The sequence below is a fragment of the Dreissena polymorpha genome, chromosome 13, assembly GCF_020536995.1.
Source record: "Dreissena polymorpha isolate Duluth1 chromosome 13, UMN_Dpol_1.0, whole genome shotgun sequence".
NCBI lineage: Eukaryota > Metazoa > Mollusca > Bivalvia > Myida > Dreissenidae > Dreissena > Dreissena polymorpha.
This window is the reverse complement of record NC_068367.1, coordinates 19,767,743-19,791,347: the sequence shown is the minus strand read 5'-3', so window position 1 is coordinate 19,791,347 and position 23,605 is coordinate 19,767,743. Positions and strand designations below refer to the sequence as shown.

Sequence of the window (23,605 nt, the reverse complement as noted above, 5' to 3'; positions counted from 1 at the left end):
AAAAAAATAAATTTACCTATCGTTATAGAGAATGTTATGTTTTATTTGGATTTTAAATACTTGTGTAAGAATATATTTCAGATAAAGTTCGAAACAATTGTATCCGATTATTTAAAACTATTTAAAACAGAAAAGCCTAAAAACACACCCACTTGGAAAAGCCCGAAAAACAAACAATTTATCAGAATGTTCTTGATAGTTCAATGATCATTATGTTCATGTATAACATGGTATAAATCATCAAACTCGACTTCTGAATATAGCAAATACAACGGAGAACTATGGTATGCCGTCAAACGTTAACGCTCACGAAACAAGAATGTCAGTAATGGTCACGTGTTTAAGTATTTTAACTCACTGATTGCCATCAAAACTTTGTTTACCGTCGTGAAATAACATATTTGTAAGAAAACTGTAACAAAATCATTGTGTAACAAATTAATTTAACTAATAAATACTGCAAGTTAACGTAAATGTGTTTTGCGTGTGTTTACGTGTATGAGTGAGTTCACAATAACGTTAGACTGTTTGATTTGAAACACTACCAAATCCAAAGTATCTGTAGATAATAACTAAATTTTAATCTAATGTTACTACACTTATTTATAATCAACACTAGTATCAAAAATGTTACAATCATGTTTTGTATTAAGCATGTGTACCTTTGCAACTATGAAATTTCTGAATGTAAATTATTAATATCACATCAGGAGACATTATGCTCTTTTAAATTAGAAAACGCATAAATTGTGTTATTTGTTTAGAAGTATTATCCTCACTCGATTGGTCATTTTGGCTCAGGTACTACATTAAAGTACCCTATGTACTCTTAAGTATACTCTAAAGTTCCCGGACTACAAAAATTATTCTAAAAAGTACCCGAAAGCATGACCGGATGCCTCAAAGTGTATTTTTCGTACCCGGGATACATTGAAGTAGACTGACGAGTATCCGGGGTACTTTTAAAATGTTCCTGAGCCGACAACGACTGATTAAGCGTGATTCTCTGTTATAACATTAAATGTCGATGCACTCCCACAGTTTCTACATCATCCTAAGGGGTTCGGTCAGCGTGTATATTGACCCTAAGATGACGGGAGAAGGCGTGGATGAATCCACCGCTAGAGCGTCTGCGGCAGCGAAACGGAAGTCGGTCAAAAAACTCCACACAGCGCCTGAATCGGAAGCCTCGATTCTGAGCGGGATGGAAAAGGCGTCAGGTGACATAACACTGATTTTAATCATTGATATTATTTCTTGTTGAGAAATGTTTATCTTTAGCGCTTCTTCTGTAGTTTTACTGAATCATTTATTTTCTTCGTAGTGGGTTACCCCATAGTATGTGACCCGCGTCCTCAGAAAATGGGTATTATGTGCTCTGTGGCCAGCGTACCTCTATAACAGCTAGGTATTTAGTATGGCGAATTAGACCCATTTTCGCCTGACGCGCGTCATACAAGTTCACGAATTGCAAGTCTAAAACGTAGTTTACAGTACTTTCTAGAGTCTTTCGAGTTTTGCATTTACTGTTAAGCTTAAAAAAATGACATGCCATTTACTTTTTGATTCCAACATTATTTAACTCTAATTTAGATGTACATATCTATGTAAAATCAGCAAGACAAGATTGTGTGTATGTAATACATGGAAAACGCTTTTCTAGATTGGCTCGATTTGTTTGTTAAAAAACAACAACTAAGTTTTTTAATTGAAACAGTTTGTAGTCTGGTTTGGGTCCGAACAAGTAAAGATAATGATTTTTATACTTTCCCTTTCGATTGCAATCTGTCTCCTATGATACATCCCTGTATGAAACAGGACTCACGACATTAACAACCTTTTAAATCACACCAAACTTTAAAAAAAAATAACATAAACAAAATATTGACCTTTTGAAGTGACGTCAGCAGAGGTGCATGACGTAACTGTACATAGAACGGAGGCAGAAGTTGCATTAAGCCACGAGGATGCCGACACTGACTCGGAAATGACGAAGAAACCGACGAAATTGCTGGCGCCTCTAGATCGAAATAAATTCGGGAAATTTATCATGAAATACGGTAACGAAACACGATTTAATTTTTTCCATTGTTTACGTTATTAAGATATATGTCAATAAACGAATGCATTGCCTTAAGTCGGATTTATATATCTCGTGTAAATGATTGCAAACTATTACATACTCAATTCAATTTGCTTAAATTCCTTGGAAAAATTCAATATTCGACTAATATAAATAGATCTATGTTCGTCTCCTGATTTAGTTGGTGCTATAAATCAAATAATGATAACTGAGGCGTTTCCAGCATTTGTATTGATAAAATAGACATTTTCCTTTTTTTTCATCGCCGCTACATTTTGAATATAAAGCAAACGGTGAAACAGGTGGTCTTCGGTGGAGCCTCCACCTGCCCATACAGCGTTTCATTCAGACTCGCATTTTCGTCCACAAATATTTTCCGTCTAGATTGCCGATCATTGTATTCCTGGAGGATGCGTTAAGTCGTTTGTTCGGATTATTCAGATAAGCATTTTGGAAACGGCGCGAGATGGACTCTCTTGTACCTGTGGTGGTCTTGAACGCAGTCGCAACACGATCACCAATACAATTCTACAGAAGTGATTGTATCTGCCTTCTGCTTGTTTAGTTGTTAACAGGCAATTGTCCACGGTATCAATTTCCTCGAGACTGTAACTATTTTCCCGTTTGTATTCTTCCGCTCCCAGCTCTGTAATTCGGTCTGCCTCATACTCAAACTCCTAACAGCAGTTACTTCCCTTGAGTATGCGCCCGGTCTTCTAGAAATAGGGAGATTGCCTCATAATTGATGTGTATTTCGCCGAGAGAGGGCATCTAATGGAGTACGATTCTGTAGCACTTGATTTTTGTACAAAGCTTTTGCTCATGTTTAAGTCAACATGGCTTGATTTATTTCTTCACAATAAATGTTTTGAAACTAATGAACAGCTTGTCTCATACATCAAGTTTCCCGTTGCTGAAGTGTTTCTACCCCTGCCACTCGACGCTGCCACCCCCCTTCTCTAAACATTTATGAGGCTCGCTCTGTGAAAAGGGAGTTTAAGGCATGTGCGTAAAGTGCCGTTCAAAATTAGCAAGTTCATTATGTATAAGGTAATAATGGACGACACTTTCCGCCCAAACTGGGTTTGTGCTAAGAAAAGACATTCGTTAAACCATAAATATCATAAAAGCGGAAAGTGTTCTCCCTGATTAGCCCTCGTTGACTGCACAGGCTAATCTGGGACGGCACTTTACGCATAAATTTCCTTATGCTATGGATGCAATCTAGCAAAAATAATTAAGTTAAGAGTGTTTAACTTAAAAAGTTACAAACTTAAAAGTAACTGCGTTTTGGATTTTAGAGGTCAAGATGGCGCTTTCGGCGAGTTTGCTCTAGTGAATAAGGACACGTTCCGTAACGCCACCGTCGTCACTGATTAAACTGCGATATATGTCGAACATTTGCATATCAGATAAAATAGTTGTGCAATTTATAATAAAATTCGCGTTGGATTTCATTTTTTCACAGGCCAGGGTGGCGCTTTCGGCGAGTTGGCTCTCGTGAACAAGGACACGTTCCGTAACGCTACCGTGGTCACGGATGAAGACACGGATCTCATGGTGATCGACCAGGAACTCTTCGACAGATCATTAAAGGTCTGAACAAGCAATTGGCAAATTATCACAAACATTATAAAGTCAATATTCTGACTCAATTTCAAGTTGTATTTTTTCGCAATATGTGTGCTTGGTTTGGCAATAATGCTCAACTTGGTGTTTACATAAGATTTGTTACTTTTGAGTCTGACTAAAGTGATTGTATAAAACTTTATTATACAGGACTACTTTCAACGAACTACTATTCTCTATATACGAGACTACTTAATACCGAACTATTTTGCCATTTTGGTTACATCACACTAAATTATACAGAAATTATTGCCTATTTCTAAAGAGTTCATTTTCTCATCGGGTTTAAAAGCGATTTAGCGATCACATCCATTCTTTGTTTGATTATTGTCTGTTTTATTTGTGTATCTGCACCACTTTGGTGCATTGGATTGAGGATGACGTTGAAAGATGAACGTTTGGATGCGTTTTTTGAAGTGCGGGGCTTTTGTCCACATTTCACTTCCGGAACTTCGAAGTTGCTTGCCTTTGGGCGAATTTTACTTTCTAAAAAGATCGAAAACCATGTATTTTTGACAGCATTCATTGACAAAGTTATTGTTAAAACCATAACGGTCTTACCAAATTTGAAGTATATGAATTACAAGAATAATTTGAAAGTTGGCAGTTTGATCATGGGGCCGTATGTAAAATGGAAACGGAGTTAGTATTATCAAAACTTTATGAGACTACATTAAACCTAACTATTTTCTACGCAGGCGGAGCAAGAGGCAAAATACGCGGAGATCCGGGAATTCATCGAAACGAATTCTTTTTTCAAAGACATGAACGTGAAGTTGAAGAAGCTACTAGAAATGAGCATCAGGAAGGAACGCTACATTTTCGACACCAACATTGTACGCCAGGGTGACCCTGTTGAGGGGCTTCATTTCATTATCAGGTATTTAAACAGCCCATGCAAGTAAGTGGACGCATTTTGTGTAAGATGTCGATAATTTATTTTCACTTCTCAGTCGATAAAGAATGATGTCGAATAAGCAACAATGTTTAAATTCATTATCGCACCTCTTTTTGTTCGGTACATCTCAAACTTATTTACGGCATCTGGAATCCTTGCATACCTCGGAATATACTATTTTCGGACAAATCATGAACATATTTTGCCCTCAGAAGGTGAAAACGTTTGAATGAGAATACCTTACCAATATTCTGTTTACGCAACGGCAGAGCCAATATCTTCATCCAGAATTTTTTACATAATTGTTTTATGAAAAAATCATGAATTTTTTGCCCTCATTAAATTTCAACGTTTTAGCAAGAAATCAATATCACTATTATATTTCCGAAGAGGAGCGTAATATGTTCGACATATCATGTCATACCATCCCATGAGTGAAAACATTTGAAAACATTTGGTAAAACTGCCTAACCAATGTTCTGTTCCGCAGCGGAAGTGCCAACATCATCATCCAGCCTAAGAAGCATCCGGGCCAGTACCCGCAACTATGGCCCTTCGAGGCGGGCGTCGACCAGATAGCCATAGAGTTCGAGCATCTCCGGTAAGCCAGGGAATAATACTAACACTCCGAATAGACTAATCAGGGGCGACACTTACCGCCTTAAATGGATTTTCGTTAAGGAGAGACTTCCTTTAAACGAAAAATACCATTCAAGCGGGGAGTGTCTGCCCTGGGAAAATACCATTCAAGCGGGCAGTGTCTGCCCTGGGACCAAAATGGTTATGTCCAGTAGCACCTGTTACACTTCAAGGCAGGCGTCGAGCAGAAAGCCATATATATATATTTACTATATACATATATATAGATAATATCAGAAACAAATCTCTGTCAATCTTAAATCATTTATTGCTGACAAAGATAATTCCATGGTCGGCAGTAATTGGCTTTGGTGATCATCTACTTGAAGCAATACATCGGCTGAGGTATATTCATTTGTATGTAAAGATTTATACAATTTACGCACTTTTTATCATCTTCATTGCAATGACCAAAAGGTTTTCTTAAATCATGTTATATTCACATTATTTCATAAACAAGCGAACGCAGGAGAAAATAGTAAGTTTGGTAAATGAAAGCAATTTTCAATTATTGAAAAAAACGGGATTTGTATCGCTATTTTTACAGTGTATTTATTATGATAAACAACAAGAATAAAAAGAAAAACTGGTGTTGTACTTCGCTTGATGTTTGCTATTTATATTTTCATAGTATGCCCTATCTCTACCCAAAACACGACTTGTATTTTTCAATGGCAAGTTGCTTTCATTCGCAGAGTTTAGTATAGAATTTTGTTTATAAGATACTATTGTGTTATTATAATTATTTAGTTCTTTACATTGCACACACCATGTTTTATTTTGTATATCTATACATGTTTATAAGTTTTAGAAGAAAACACACATTAAGTTTCACAGCTTAGAAACAAATTATTTAGTTATACAGAGGGGAAAATCACGTGACAGTCAAGATGGCGACGTCTATGCCGAGGAAAGTATTTTTCACCGTTCTATATTCTTTTTACTTTAATTCATTGTTTAAATGCCGCTCATGTTCTAGCCATATCTTAAAGAAAGTTACAAGCGTTTATTTTGTATAAACATTCGCTCCATATCTCGACTTCATTCCCTGAGAAATTTCTTAGCACGATGACCATATTAACCGCTTAGAAAATTCGCGGGGCGTAAAGTCGAGATATACAGCGAATTTTAATTCGAAATTAACGCTAATAACTTGTTTACAGATATTGCTGTGAAATTACAGTCATTTAAAAATTAAACAAAAGTAATAAAGGGTATAAATAACTGTCTCGGCATGGACGTCGTGATCTTGACTATCACGTGATTACCCCCTCTGGTTATAGGAGCACACAAACATAGTGTCCTATTCAAATACATGACTTCCATTAAAATGTTTATTTAGTATTCATTTTTTTGTGTTAAAATTAGTGTTAATTTATTTTAAAAAAGTGTTTAATGATAAGTGTGCAGTGACGTTGTATGTGTGTGTTATTTTCTTCAAAGAAACGCTTACGTTTTAAGATTGGCACATCTGAAGTATTTTTTTTTATCTTTTTGTATAATAGTTATTTATTTTTGAAACGTATTTGGTTGGTTGTAACCAAGTGCGTGTTACATCGAAAAGTATTTATCCGTAAAGACGCATTTGATTTGTGCCTTTTAGCATAAATAAATCATAAATTTAAAACAAAACGAAAAAGGAATGTAAAGGCTTGTTTAAACGATATTTTCCAAAAAACGGTTGAAGATATTACACGACGCAATATAAAACGTATTATATACAGAGCGATGTTTAATTAAGTTTTTCTAACATTATACAAATATTTAATATATTAGCCTTTAATTCACAAATTATATATCTTACATGTGTATTATACCTTTCAGCAAATTCCCTGATGTTGTTTTGCTTTACTGGTCGACAAACTAGATAGATGAACAAAACTTATGTATGAGTGTTACTCTTGGAAAAGGGGCCTTAATGCATTTGCGTAAAGTGCCAGTCTGCACTGGCTAATATGCGACGCTACTTTCCCCATAAACTGGATTTTATCTTAAAGTAGACTTCCTTAAAAGTAACATAAATGCTCAAATTCAACAAATATTTCGCAAAATATTTCTTAAAATAAAGTTTAACCATACAATACAGTGTTCCTTATAGCAATAGCCAAAATTTCAAAGCTATATGTTGTATGGTAACGTAGATTTAACAAGATACAAAAAGCTCGTTTTTTTTGTTTGTACTACAATACGTTCTATGTTAATTTCCCGCCACGATAGCCGAACATTTACGAGCGAACACAAGACTGGCTTGGAGCAGCGTACAAAGAACGACGTATTCATGAGAACGACGCCGTGCCTCCGAAGCTGCCCGAAGCCAATCTCGCGTTCGCTCGTAAATGTTCGGATATCATAGCGTGAAATTCACATGGACATTAATGTGACATAAACAAATTAAAAACGAGCATTTTATATCGCGTTTAATGCATGTTACCAGATCACATCTAGCTTTTAAATTTTGGCTATTGCTATAAGGAACTTTTATTTTGTATGTGTTTACTTTATTTTTTGAAATATTGAACGAAATATTCGTTGATTTTGAGTGCTTATGGGCTTTGTAACGAAAAATACTATAAAATACCCGACTCTCCTGTGCGGGCTGCAGAGGGTAATTTGGGGCGATTCTTTTACACACATGCATTAGGCCTCATTTACCCAGAACTAGGCTCATATAGTAAGGAACTGATCAAAACCCTGTGTTCGTATTCAGTGAAATGCGTCGCGCGGCGATCCTCCGGAAGTACGAGGACCCGTCTGTGTGGGACACGAAACCGGAAGACCTGGTGATCCGCAGAGAACAGGGGTACGCCGCCATCGAGAAGCACATGAAGGAGAGCCACATCAATCTGTGTTCAGTGCAGAACAAGGAGGTGCTTGGGGATATCGAGACGCTTTTGAATCTGGGGTGAGTAATACGGCGCCATTTCTGTGCAGAGCAGGGATATGCTAGGGGATATCGAGACGCTTTTGATGGAGTTTTACGCCGCCATTATAAAAGTCTTGTAGGAATAGGGGCTCAAATCTGTGTTCTGTACAGAGCAAAGAAGTGCTCGGGACTATCGAGACGCTCTTGAATCAGTGGTAAGTTTTATGGCGCCATTATAATAGTCGTGTAGGAACGGGCGCTCTCATTTATGTTCTGTGCAGAGCAAGGAGGAACTCGGGGATATCGTGTCGCTCTTGAAACTGGGGTGAGTTTTACGACGCTATTTTAATAGTCTTGTAGGATCAAGGGCTCACATCTGTGTTCTGTGCAGAGCAAAGAGGAGCTGGGGGATATCGAGACGCTCTTGAATCTGGGGTGAGTGAGGTGTTAGGGGATATAGAGACCCTATAGAATCTTGGGTGAGTGAGGTGCTAAGAGATATCGAGAGGCTCTTGAATATGGGGTGAGTGATGTGCTCAGAGATATCGAGACGCTCCTGAATCGGGGGTGAGTGAGGTGCTGGGGGATATCGAGACTCTTTTGAATCTGGGGTGATGAGGTGCTGTCGGATATAAAGACGCTATTTAATCTGGAGTGAGTGAGGTGCGAGGAGATATCGAGACGCTCTTGAATCTGGGGTATGTGAGGTGCTGTAGGATATAGAGACGCTCTTAAATCTGGGGTGATTGAGGTGCTGGGGTATATCGAGACGCTCTTGAATCTGGGGTGAGTGATGTGCTGGGGAATAAAGAGACGCTATTGAATCTGGGGTGAGTGATGTGCTGGAGGATATCGAGACGCTATTGAATCTGGATTGAGTGAGGTGCTGTGGGATATCGAGACGCTCTTGAATCTGGGGAGAGTGAGATGCTAGGGTATATAGAGACGCTTTTGAAAATGGGGTGAGTTTTACGGCGCCATTTTTGTTCAGAGCATGAATGTGCTCGGGGATATCGAGACGCTCTTGAATATTGTGTAAGTTTTACGTGGCCATTTCTGTGCAGAGCATGGAGATGCTTGTGTAATCGAGACGCTCTTGAATCTGGGGTGAGTTTCAGGACGTTATTTCTGTGCAGAGCACGTAGGTGTTAGGGGATATCGAGACGCTCTTGAATCTGGGGTGAGTTTTACGGCGCCATTTATGTGCAGAGCAATGAGATAATTGGAATATCGAGATGCTCTTGAATCTGGGATGAGTTAGATGCTTGGGGTTATCGAGACGCTCTTGAATATGGGGTGAGTTTTACGGCGCCATTTCTGTGCAGATCTCGGAGGTGATATCGAGACGCTCTTGAATCAGAGGCGCGTTTTACGGGGCCATTATAATAGTCTTATAGGTACGGTGGCTCACGGTTGTGACTGAAAGCTTTATAACTTCGCTGATTGATAATGTTCTATATCTATTTTGGGTAAAATAATATTTATGTCCCGATGAACAATTTTGTTCCAATTGGAATTAAATCCAAGATGGTCACTAAGATGGCATCACAAAGAAACTAGAAAATGCAGTGTTTTTTTTACAAATGACACAAACATTATATATTTTCCACGATTTGAGTATGACCTCTAATTTTACCAATTAATCACATTTTATATTTATTACACAGATAAGTTTTTTGGTAAAATTGTGTGCATTTAATGATAAAAAAGTAATACACGAAAAAGGGCACAACACATTGTTTTTGCCAATGACATGTTTTAATTTGTACCTGAAAGCTGTTTAGATATTAATATCACCAACATTTTATTGATGCATACCTGCATGAATATACATATTAAACAACAATTACGCAGGTCCATTAAGAGCAATCGGTTCTTCGATATTTTTCAGTACATGTATATAAAGATCTTTCTATCATTCTTACATGAGAAAAGGGTGATTTGGAATAGAACGCCCGACTAAAAGGAATTTTGATTAATTTTTCAATTGAAAGTTTGTATTTTGACGTTAACAGTCCTAAAGCTAGTTCACGCAATATTACAATATCAACACAATTACTAGTTTTATGTGTGTAGCCATCTCATGTAATTGAAGGCGTCATTGATAGTTAACTTGAGGACCGTTCAAATAAGCTCCAAAACAAACAGCATCAGGTTATTTTAGTCCAACCCAGAACACAGGCTTGGCAGTGTGTAAAAAGTCGTAGATCTGTTATAAGCCTTAAATATTCGACCTAACTAGAATGTAAGCAAATACGTATAAAACAAGCAGCATTCCTTATTTAGGACGTATGTTCAGACGGTCCGATGTACGGCCGACACGCAATGCTTCGTGCTCGATACAAAGAATTTCGAGCGCCTCGTTTCCAACAGGAAGGCGAATCCGATCACCATGGATATCATGCGCGCACACGTAAAGAACAAGCTGTGCATGCGCATGCAGATGAAGCAGGCTGACCTTATTCCGTTGCTTGGATACATGCACCATAAAATAACCGAGCAAATGCTGCCGCAGACGAAAAAGGTGAAATAGCATCAATATAATATTTCGTTTATTTATACACTTTGGTGAAAAGTAACGGTGTGTATCCCGCTCGTTGTTTGATCATCTATTTTTTTTAATGTTTAAATGGATAATCTGAAGACCGGATGAGAAAATAAGTCTAATTTTAAGTTCGATGTTTCCATGATGCAAAGATGTTTTATGTTTGCTGCAACACTATGTTGTTAATTTTTTTGGGGGAAAAAACGTAAACAAAAGGGAAGTTATTTGTTTTGTTATTAACTCTCTCTGACCATATAGGTCATCTGGCGTGGATATTTGAGTCTAATAGAAGCGGGAGCTCAACATGATTGGAACTTTGTTTTCAAATATACTGATGATTGTGTACATTGTCTTAGGTAAAATAAAATATGTGTTCCTAAAACATGTTTTGTTCCCATGGAATCTAAATCCAAGATGGCTACAAGAAGGCCGCAAAAAAATCTACAAAATACCTTGTTTTCACAAATGACACAAACAAAATTTATTTTCCACGATTGTGGTTATCTTTTTAATTGAAGTAAGTAATAACATTATATTTTAATAACACAAATACGTTTTTTTTATGAAAAAGAGTAATTAAATGCAAAAATATGACTGCATACATAAACATTGGTTACCGAAAACGTGTTTTTTGCCTATGACATGTTTCAATTTGTTCCTGAAATAGTTTATGATTAATCTTACCAACTACATTTATACACAAGTATAGGAATAAAGAATATAATGATATAATATTTAATGTGAATATGATTCATAATTTGATATATTTGACATGAAAAGTTGGTGGGGTAACTGACAAACCGGAAGAAAAAAATGCTTAATGTGCATTTTCATTAATGTTGAGATATTATAGCCCTTTTAAACTTGCAATGTTTATGTATGAGAACGTTTTGGATACTGATAAGTGCATGCACATTGTTTATTATTAGAAAATACATTTCACTTAATGATAATGGTATTGTTAATGTTAAAACAGGACAATATTGATTATTTAACCAAAAAGGTAAAGCATTAAATTCTCTAACATTGTGCAATTAACACACACGGTTATAATATATCTCCTAAACTTTCAAATAAAATTTCTGGAAAAAGTTATTTTAAAGATTTACATATACAACCAAGCTTTGTAATTTGGCCTGTTTACCTGTTAGGGTAATTTTAATCAATATTTGTATATAAAAACTGGTAAACATCATGTTAATCGACATTGTGCCAGTAAACGGGTAAATATTATCTTCAGCAACATATTTTTCATTCAAACGGTATCGTAATCGAAGTTGTACACTTCACCGGAAGACGGAAACTTAATCGAAATTTTGCCTTTTCATCGATAGACATAATCTTAATTGAAATTTCGAATCGAAAGAGATCGCATTGGCTTAATGGATGTGGTGTCCGTCTAGCAAGCGGGAGGTCACGTGTGCAATCCCAAAAGCGGGAGCGTTCTTTAGATCTTTCCGAAGGAAAACCTAGTACATATAATTACCAGGAAACTGCCTCAATAACGTTTCAAAAAGCCTTAGATTTCGATGCAATTTAGCTTTAATAAATATGTTTACATTGACATTCACATTCTCGTATTCAGGTGGAACCTTTTAAAACATCGAAGTCCGTACCGGATGTGGAGGAGGAGATGCAGCACCTGCTTCAGTACTTCCGGGAGGGAAAGGAAGTCATGCTTCTCAAACCAATTGTGCCTGGTAAATAATTTAATTTAGAACTCGGAAGTTTATGTACGTGATATCCACGTTGTGTTTGTTTATGGAGCGTTGTTGACAGCGCAGCGTTGGACATGAGTATCAATTTGAACAGTCAATTTATTTATGTGTTCCTTAATTACCTAATAATTTATTTTCATATGTTTTGTGTGCAAAACAACGAAAAACTAACAAAAACCGCATTACTTTGTTCATTATAATTCTTCGGCACATTTATAAACACTTTTCGTCGGTATTAATGTTAATGATCATAGGTCCCGTTGTTTTGTTAATTAAAGAAGATAACAAAGTCTCGAAAAATTATAGTTTGACACAAAGTTGGGGCGTTTATCCTCCCTATGACAGAGGGGATAATCACATGATAGTAAAGATGGCGACGTCCATGACGAAACAGGTTTATTTCGCCGTTGAATGCCCTTTATAACTTTTGGTTTATTTGTGATGCGATCACTTTCCAGCCACATTTATAAGAAAGAAAATAGCGTTCATTTCGTTTTAAAATTCGCTATATATATTGACTTTACTCCCCGCGAATGTTCTAAGTGGGGCTGTAATCAGGTCATCCCGCTAAGAAATTTCGCGGCGAGTAAAGTCGAATTATAGAGCGTATATAAATACGAAATACACGCTAGTAACTTTCTTGCTGATATGACTGCAAAGTGAGCGACATTTAAAAAAGTAATACTAGTAATAAAGAGTATGAAACGGCGAAAAATGCTTGTCTCGGCATTGCCGTCACCATCTTGAACATCACGTGATTACCCCTTCTGTATGACGCTACAGAGGTACATTTGAATTATAATTGACGCGTGGTTGTTATTATGTTCTTATGTCCGCTGATCAACTTACGCGACTAAGTAGTCATACAGTTATCAACCCACATAAATTACATTTGCATGAAATGTTTCTTCATATGATACGAAGATTTGCATGTACGTATTATTATCAAACTGTATTTAAAATGCTTCAAATAAATTTCCCTTTTCAACATAGAATTTTAATGATATTATAAGAATAACAACTTGAAACAAAATACCAAAATACCAAAATCCGGCGTCGAGGAAGGGAGTATTCGTCAATACCTTGAAACACTATTTGAGCCGCGCTCTGAGAAAACGGGGGTTAATGCATGTGCGTAAAGTGTCGTCCCTTGAAAGCCACACAGGCTAATCAGGGAAGACACTTTCCGCTTTTATTGTATTTTTCGTTTCAAGGATGACTTTGCTTGACGAAAATCCAGTTTATTCGGAAAGAGTTGACTCTGATTAGCCACTCTATGCACATGCAATTAACCCCGTTTTATCGGAGCGCGACTTATTTTTATTTCACGTTTAAAAAGATGAATGTTTGCAATCAGGCGTCGTCTACTACCGGGAGCTTATGCACGAGAAGGCCAAAATCAGGGAGCAACAGAAGAAGGCATCTGGCAACGCTGACCCGCCGACAAGACGCAGAGTGATCAAGGCGCAAAACAACCGGAAGCCGCGAAGTATCGCGCAAATTCGCGAATCCCTGCAGCAGATGATGGAGGCGGAAGTGATAGGTGCGTGCGCATAATTGTCTATGCAGCGATTACCATAAGTGTTATATCGGCGCGTGTGTTAAATCGGAGTCTGACATTTCGTTTGCTTGTTTTCCAGTTCTGTTAATCAAAAATTCGCAATCACCGTTATTTGTTGCTCATGAAGAAATATTTTATTTACCGGTATCTAATTTAACGTTGGTTAATTGTTGTTTTTCATTTCAGAAATAGAAACGAAGAAATTTAAGAAGAGAACCCCCAAACCTCAAAAGGCTAAAAGCAGCGATCAACAGCTCAGCGTTAGAACTGTGCCTTCTAATACTCCGCGAACTTTAGTGAGTTCTTACAGTAATGTTTCCGAATCCCAAGATTCGGTAAAACCAGGACTTATCGCTTTAATGCAAGCAGTGCGCAAAGCCGACACGGCTTCGGAAACGAGCGAAACATCGTCTATCGATTTACCAAATCATCTCACAGAGTTTAGAAACGAAAACTACAGCAACGGAAACTCAAGCCACGTAGCCAGTGCTCATAAACCCGTCCCTCCAGTTTTTGTGACCGAGCTCTCGACCCATGAGATTAAGCTGCCGGCAATCCGCGAGGAAAAAACGCAAGAAGAGATAATACTCCGTGAAGGCAGTGCTAGTAAAATACTCTCCGAACGAACGCCTGATAACATGACAACGACACACCATAGAGAGAAAGATAATAACAGTAAAGCTTCGACTAAAGGTACCAAACATGCGAAGTCCAAAACCCCCAACAAACAGGCGCCGTCAATTCAAATAAGCGCGGAAAATAAAGACAATGCGCCCATTGAAGGAACATTCGACATCTCTGTGGCTTCGACGTTTTCGAAAGAAAACGTTCCTAGACTTCCGGCACTCGATGGTTCCCAGCTAAGCTTAAATCATGGCCAGGAATCAGCGAGGACGGAAGATACCAGTGGAAGCAACGTATCTCTGAACTGGAAGACCGCCATTAAGTTTGTGAACCAGAGGGTACAGGACAGGCTGACGAAGGTAACGGATTGTTTCCAGTGTTTTTGATTTACAGAATAATATTAACAATTGGTTAAAACGCCCTAAAATTAGTATGCATCATTAAAAGAACGCGAGCATTTACTGGCAGCAGTGACGCTTGCAGTTGATTAGGTCAAACAAGTAATATTTCAATTATCATAAGCAAAATAATAATAGTATGTAGGTAGGTCACCTTTGAGTATATTTTATATACTAAAGAGTACCTGGGGTACTTTAAAGTAGCACCTTAGCCGACAATGGTCGATTGCGATGTGTTACAAGTTCTTAATTTCGTTTCTTAAATAAGAATAATGTGATGCGTGTACTGTTTACTCATCAGGTAGACATTGTGGTGAGTATGAACCCGTCCGCTTCAAGGGTCGTAATAAGTGGCTATATACTTCCTGTATGTTTCATAATGAGTGGTTATGTTCTTCCTGTATGTTTCATAATACGTGGCTATATACTTCCTGTATGTTTCATAATGAGTTGTTATGTTCTTCCTGTATGTGTGAGCCTCGCTTTTCGATCACCGGGCTTTAATCATGCGCTCAAAGTGTTGTCCCAAATAAACCTTTGCGTCCGCACAGGAAAGACACTTTCCGCTTTTATTTACTTTTCGTATAAAGAAAGTCTTTTTTAAGATTAAATCCTGTGTATGTGGAAAGCGTCGACCCTGATAAGCCTGTGCGGACTGCACAGTCTAACCTGAGACGAAAATGTACACACATGCTTTAAGCCCAGTTTTTCCAGAACGGGTCGCATTTGTTTCTACATTCAAAGGGACTTGTTTAAAGTTTCGTGTATTTTTTATGTTTGTCACGCGATGTCTTAACTTGTCAAATGTACGCTTATAAACTACTAAGATAAATTAGAACACGTTTATGTTGCTCTTACTAGTTTTTCGAACCAAGTCTCGATAATAAATCGAACATTACCTTAAACACTTTGATGTTCCGTTTTTGTTCTTCCATAATTATTGGATTGCTCCGTATTACAAACGCTAAACAATGTTCAGAAATCTGGTTTACCTTATATGTAATAAACGTTTTGTTATTTCGCTCGTTTATTTACACTTTTTTTTAATTCATTTAGAAAGTATGCGACTTATATTTAAAAAATGGTTTATTCGTCAGTTTTGCAAACATGTGTGTTTGAATGCAGTATTTATTGTGTAATCACGTTTATGTTTATGTTCGTGTGCATATACGTGTTTGCATACTCGTACTGTGTTTGTATAACTAACACACCTCATACCCAATGTTTTAACACCGAGTCATACCGATCTCTGTTTTGACCGTAAAGTATTATGGGAAATATGATTCGCTATTTTCAACTTCCAACATGAACTCCCATAATCACTTTTACCCTCAGTTAAAAGGGGTCTGTTCACGTTTTGTTAGACACAATTATATAAAAATGTGAAAGCTTCACACATTTTCGTTGAAGTAATGATATTCGTGAGGAATTAATAATACTGAACATTAACCATGCACTAACATATCCATTATATGCATCTTTTGACGATTTAAAAACCTGAAAATTATAAAGCGTTGCAACGCGAAACGATTGCATAATTTGGAGAGTTCAGTTGTTGTCGTTGTATTGTGTGATACTACGAGGATTGCTTATATAAAGTAAAAAATACATCACTCATTTTATGACCACGGATGGCCGAGTGTTCTAAGCGTTAGAGTTTTACTCCAGGGGTCAGTGGTTTGAGTCCCGTTGCGGGTTATTTTTTCTTATTTTAACTTTATTCTTGTTTTAATGGAGCTTTTTAGATCCAATATTCACATGTAACAATATAAAGCATTTTATGACAAACTTCAAAACATGCCAAAATCTTGACGAGCATTACATCATGGAAGAGATACACACCGCTATTTTTGGACTAATTCACAAATGTAAGATGATGACGGACTAGTATCCAGTGTCGGGGGTTTTAATCTCATACCGGCCGAAAATAAATCACCAGCACTTTTATATATGCAGTGATTATTTATAGGCGTAGTTTAAACGCAAATTTTTCTGATGCGTTATGCGGCTTGTGTACCGGTGACAGTAATAAAGTGACGTCACTGTATTTCTATACAATTATCTCATGAACGAAAATTAAGTTAATTAATATTCCGATAAATTAGTCGTTTTATGGTTTAAATGGCGTGTATTCAGATTTTATACAAATTAATACAAATAATTGTAAACATATGGATTACATTTTTTTCTTTTTCATACAATTACATATATTAATAATGTAGTTTATTTTATTTTTACGAATTTCATTTTTACATAAGTTTAAATCTTGAATAAATAAGCTTTTTTGATATTTGTATGAATTTCCATGAGGTTAAAATAAAAAAAGCATATAGATCATATAAGTTTTTTCGACTTTGTTTGTCAAAGATTGTGCTTGATATATGTATGATGTACATTTAGCACACGTTATTAAAGATAGCATCCTATAACATCCTGTTTCTGCGCAGATACGTTTTTATAAACAATTTACTTGTCATGAAGTACTTCATTATACGTCGACACATGTTCTGGCACAAACACTTACGTATAAATTCGCGGTTTATAGTATACTTATAGTTAAGGCTCGACTAAATGTGACTAAAAATGCTATATTTTCAATTTCTTTTATTTATTTACCAATAATACATTACGTCTTTCACGTGTACTGAGTATTGTTTTTACAAAGACGCAACATAACGGGAGCCAATTACCGTCAACATGTATGATTAATGTATATATTTTATCATATGTATAAGGTTATGATTCCCGTGCCTAATCCAACCATTCGAGCCATAATGACCAAGATCGATTTTGATTGCCAATGACAAAAGTGCTCACGTGATTTTTTTTTACGCAATATGATTGGACAAAAACATACTGACGTTTGGGTTCAACACCAGTAATTAACATAATCAACATGTTTAACATAAGTATTATCGTAAACAAAAATATTAAATTAAAAGGCGTACAATAACATACAAAAAAATGTTCATAACATTTAATCTATAATTTCGGTGTTTACAGGCATTACTGGAGGAAGAAACGCCATACAAGGATTTCTTGACGAGCGAACCGTCCTTGAAACTGCTCGAGAACCGTATACAAGCGTTCCACATCAAGTACGGAATGGGACATAAAACAAAAAACCTACCGCCCCTGAAACGATACAAGCTCGACGTAAGATTTCGTACAATAATTAAGTGTAGCTCTGGGAAAATGGCACTTAATGCATCTTCGCCAAGAGTCGCCCCAGATAAGTCTGTGCAGTCTGCACCGGATAATCAGGGACGAACCTTTCCGCTTTTTTTGTATTTTTTGTTAAATGGAATTGTCTTCTTAGCGAAAATCCAGTTATTACGGAGAGTGTCGTCCCTGATAAGTATGTATTGATTGCACTGGCTAATCTGGCACGACACTTTAAGGGCATGTATTTAAGCATGTTTTGATTTATTCCTCTCCGAATACAACGTTCGCAGCCCGTATGTGTCTTGATTGTCCGACAAAAATATACTATTGTTCCACCCTTCAATCTGTGTTTCACGCGTTTTTTTTATGTGATCCGTCTGCCTTATATCCATTCATTTTATCTTAACACTGTAAAATAAATTGTGACAGCAAAACATGTTACAATCAGTTATTGGTAAGCCCGGTACCACATATCAGTATATACTATCTAACCACCTTTTTTCGTGGAAGTGTATACATGAAGTTATTTATTAGCCTGCCTGCCATAATGTTTTCTTTCTTGTCATTGAACGTTAAAACTCATATTTTCCAGTATTTTACAACCAGTTATTGGTTTGATAATATTATGTCCGTCTGCCATATATAAACTGTACTACAACCGTTCGACGGCATAAGTATTTTACAAGCCATTAATAATTCGTCTGTCCGCCTTTTTATGAGTTTTATCCACAAAAAAGTATGTTATGAGCACTCGTTTAATGCATTAACTATTGAACGGTCGTATACATCAATGACAAACATACACTATGCATTACAAACATTAAATACAACAATAGCTAAGCGACAAGGGGCACTCGTTTTTCCGCAACATTAATTAAACATCTTATTATCTTTTCTTGCACTTTAACTCCTTTAACATTGGTCAATCGTTATAAGATTATTTATACGATAATAGTATCATTCATTCTATTATTTTAGCCTCGTTCTGGGAAAACTGGGCTTAATGCGTGAGCGTAAATTGGCGTCCCAGATTAGCTTGTGCGGACAATACAGGCTGACCCGGGCCGTCACATTACGCACTTGCATTCATCTCAGTTTTACCGGAACGCGGCTCATTTATGCATTCTTTCAACGTTACTTCTCTCGCAGTCCCAGGACGCCCCGAAGCCAGGAGGCCGGGTGATCGTGAAACGCCAAATGTGCCGCTTTGCTGACACCGAGTACATCGTCAAGGATCACCAGCACGTAAAGCACTCAATGGTGGAGCACCTCGCTGACTTCGACCGCGTTCGAAAGACGAAAATTGTTGTGCAACAGCTGCTGAAATCCTCTGACAACAGTTGATTGGTTTTGAAATCTGCTAATAACATTAAATTCATGCTGACTTCGGCTTTTGGAATTTGCTGACAATAGTTGATTGTTTTTTTTTTTAAATCTTCTAACAAAAGTGTATTCATGTTTACTTCGGCTATTGGGATCTGCTGACAAAAGTTGATTCGTGTTGATATCGGCAACATAAATCTACTGTCGATATCGGCTGAAAAAAATATTGAACTTTCAAAATATGGGCGATTTTTTACTGACCGTAAAACTGTGTCTTGTAGTTGGTTGACGTTATACAGAACTGAAAGCAGGTTAAGTAATTTTGCAGACGTGTAGCTGAACTTAACAGCATATTGTCATTAGGTGACGTGCTACTGAACATTCACACCTTAAGCGTCAATTGTTTGGTTAAACTAAAAACTGTATACACTTACTTCAATGTCGACAGTCAGGCTACTAAACTGACTTATATAGTCAATTTGATTGAGTCAGACGTGATGCAGAACAAAACGGAATCTCATTGAACTATTTGCTTGACATTCTTCCTAAATGAAACATGCGCACCTCAGTTATTTGGTTGAAGTGATACCGAGCTCTAAGTCGGCTTAAGTCACTTTATCGATGGGTAACATAACTTTAAACGGCATTCGAAAGTTATTTGTGATAGCATTTATATAGACATAAACAATTCTGACTAAAGGTTGTTCTGCTGACATTTTAGTGAACTGTACAATGTACGCTTCCATTATTTTGATTCGACATGCTACCTGATAAGGTCTTTTGTTATGTGGTACTGCAACAACGAATAACAGCTGATTTGAGCAACGTTTGGTGCATTTAAAGTTGTTATTGATTTTATATTATCAAACACCTCGTACCTGTGTTAATTTGTTATGGATTTTATCTTATCGAACACCGCGTACCTCTGTTAATTTGACTGAAATGTACGGATTTTATCTTATCGAACACCGCGTACCTCTGTTAATTTGACTGAATTGCTCATGCTTTACGGGTCGCATTTAGATTTAAAAGCACGTCTACATAATTCAACGTTCGACAAAAATGCAAACATTTCTTTTACGACAAAGAACGTGCTATGTATTATATGATATTACTTTTCCCCCAACGGTTTAGAGTCAGTATTCATAAATCTCCTTAGGTAAATCTTAACTAGTCATTCTTTTAAGAGCAAATTAAAGATTACATTTTATTTGTGAATTTAATATTTTTCTGCTCGCAGCATGATAAAATTGTAAACTAAACAATTGATTAGTAAACGTACAAGTATTGTTCACTTGTTTTAAACATTTTGATATGAAAATACATAAACAAGAAATAGCCAAAGTAATTTTGCAGATTTGAGGAATCTTCTTAGATTTTCCGTAAGTAACGTTATAAGTTATGGCCCAGGGCACAGTATCATTAACGTTATAAGTTATGGCCCAGGGCACAGTATCATTAACGTTATAAGTTATGGCCCAGGGCACAGTATCATTAACGTTCGCAATTTTCGAGCTCAACTCAGAAGTTGAGATTTGAATTTGCATTCAGCTTAGTATGAACATGTCAGTCAATCTCAAATCTCAGCAATTAAACTCGGGGTTGAGTCGGACTCAAAACTATAAAATACTTTTGGTTACACAAAATTAAGCGCTTAAACTCATTTCGAATTTTACGAAAACTAAATGACGAAACAATGCACATTTAAGTTAAAGTTTTTACTTAATTATGGTCGTGATACACATACTGTTCATTGAACGCAAGGGTAGAGTTTACTTTCCGTAGAGACAAAATATAGGCAATAAGATGTAACTTATTCGTATGTTTAAGAGGTTGGTCATACATAAGACTCCGTACAAGTATTGTATCGTGCGTTTAGTTTGTACTTAGCATTCGCTGTATTTATTGTTGCAATCCTAGAAACATTTCAATACCGGTATTTCATATGCGACAAAGAGTTTTCTTTCCGTAGAAACAAAATGCGTGCAATAAGATGTCACTTATTTGGATATTAAAGAAATTATTCGTATCTCATATGCAACAATGATCGGCTCACGCATTAATCACTTTAGATTTGAGTAGTTTAGTTGATTCCAGTCGCGTTCTTGGAAAACAGGGCTTAAAGCTTGCGCTTTAAGTGTCATTCCAGATTAGCCTGTGTCGTCCGCACAAGATTAATCAGGAACAACACTTACCCTCTTTAAAAGAAAATATCCACTAAAAGGGAAAATTGTCATTGATGATTATTCTGTGCGGACTGCACTGGCAAAATTTGCATGACACTTAACGCACATGTATAATAATAATAATACTAATACTAATAATAATAATAACAATAATAATGCTCTCTTTATTTTCCGAAGGTAACTCATTAAGACAACACATTGATACAAAGTCATGCAAACAGTTTAACAATTGCAATCTTATTTTCAATGAGGCCTTCAAACAACTATGGTATGTATAATGCATTTCTACATTATAATGCAAACATGTAGACTTTGACGGACATAAGAGTACTGTAACAGTGTAATAGAAGTGTCATAAAAAACAAGTATATTATATGACTTCTCTTATATTATTAATTTTTCTTCCAATATTGAAATGGTCTCAAGGAACAAATATTTATTAACAGAAACACGCCGGGTATGCGAATACTTCGTTTACGGATGGCACTTCACTTACAGAGAACAACAAACGCCACGCGCGAGAGGTGAGTTCTTCAGCTTTCTTGTATTTATGTTCTGTTTATTTGGGTTTTAGACACAGAACATTGTTTGGGTGATTAATGGTATAGCACTTCGTATTGCGAAGAAAGAAATTCGCGGAAAAACGGTGAATTATTTTAAAAAAACGATAAAATTTCATCGATAATCAGCATGAATTGAATGATCAGTACATATTTAAACAAAATAAACATACTTGGAAATAAATCAAGAACGTGCTTACTATTCGAAATAAAAGATCAATATATCCAGTAATGTTACAACATGTTACATTTTAGTTTACTAATGTATTTGAGAAAATTCAAATGTTTTAAGAGTCGCATGCACATTTTTCATCTGCACTTCGTTTACCGATCATCTAAAAAACAATGGCACTTCGTTTCCTGACATCTAGACACTTTTTTCCAGATATAACACACTCGTATTTTTTGTATCAAAAATGCAGAATTCGCTGTGGAATACTGTTAAAGTAAGCAGGCAATAAATAAAAATGTATGTACTTAGTACGCAAATAAAAAACGAATAACCGAAGCATGTTCTTATCCCTTTGAAATATGATTATGATTTGGTATAAATGTGAAAGATAAATGTTAAACAAATTGGATATGTCTAATGAGTAAAATCTATATGACCATATATTTTAAATTACGTTCTAAGCGGTTGATCTAAAGCATTTATCTTTATGTCCAAATGAAGGTACTATGGCTATTTTCTTTTATATTAGATAGCATGTCATGAATAATCACTCTGCTTAAACTGCCTCTCAGAGATTAATATCAGCAGCGATGCAGGTTCGAAATTCTATTGGAACTTTTTGGCTCAATGCCAATAAACGAAAATAGCAATAAAAGAACGGGCGGGGTTGATTTAATCACACGATAGTGGTGTAAAAATTATGCATATCCGTCTTTTTTTTAATATAAACACAACACATGCTGCATATGAAGTTCTATCCAATATAGCACCCTAAACTTCGTTTGTGTGGGTATACTAAGTACTGACTCCATAATATGACATTTAAACATTTTATGTACGCATTCCTTTTTTTCCAGAATCAGTTGATTTTACGATTTAATTTTAACCGTGATTCTTAAAACTCAACCAATACAGTGATTTAGGGTCAGGTGAATCGCACTTCGAGCAAACGTTAGCGTTGCGTAAAGGGAAGTGCTCCCTATAAGCAGGGCTCAAAATACAGGGAGTTTTACCATTCTCTTTTTAATTTTGTTGCTACGCATAAGTATCGTCTTGATGATGCGATTCAAATAAGCACAACCGACATAGGATTTTATGAAGAACAAATGTGTATTTGCGTCATAAAGACCCCTTCACTACCGTTATCTAGAGCCCTGCTATAAGTAAAATTAAACACGATTGTGTTGATTCGCATTATCCGTACACATTTATTTAATAATAAATATTATCTTATTTGAAAA

The 23,605-nt window shown here is 36.4% G+C and overlaps 1 protein-coding gene across 1 annotated transcript; it reads left to right on the top strand.

Moving 5' to 3' along the window:
- The first annotated feature begins 211 nt into the window (after positions 1-211).
- Positions 212-20,735, top strand: LOC127856079 (uncharacterized). The gene is made up of 12 exons (XM_052392071.1): positions 212-1,220; positions 1,899-2,060; positions 3,552-3,679; positions 4,411-4,592; positions 5,101-5,211; positions 7,957-8,151; positions 10,399-10,636; positions 12,243-12,357; positions 13,733-13,918; positions 14,123-14,919; positions 17,962-18,114; positions 19,273-20,735. Exons 1-12 carry the CDS (start codon positions 1,022-1,024, stop codon positions 19,465-19,467), a joined length of 2,661 nt encoding a protein of 886 aa, XP_052248031.1. The 5' UTR covers positions 212-1,021; the 3' UTR covers positions 19,468-20,735.
- The last annotated feature ends 2,870 nt before the right edge of the window (positions 20,736-23,605 follow it).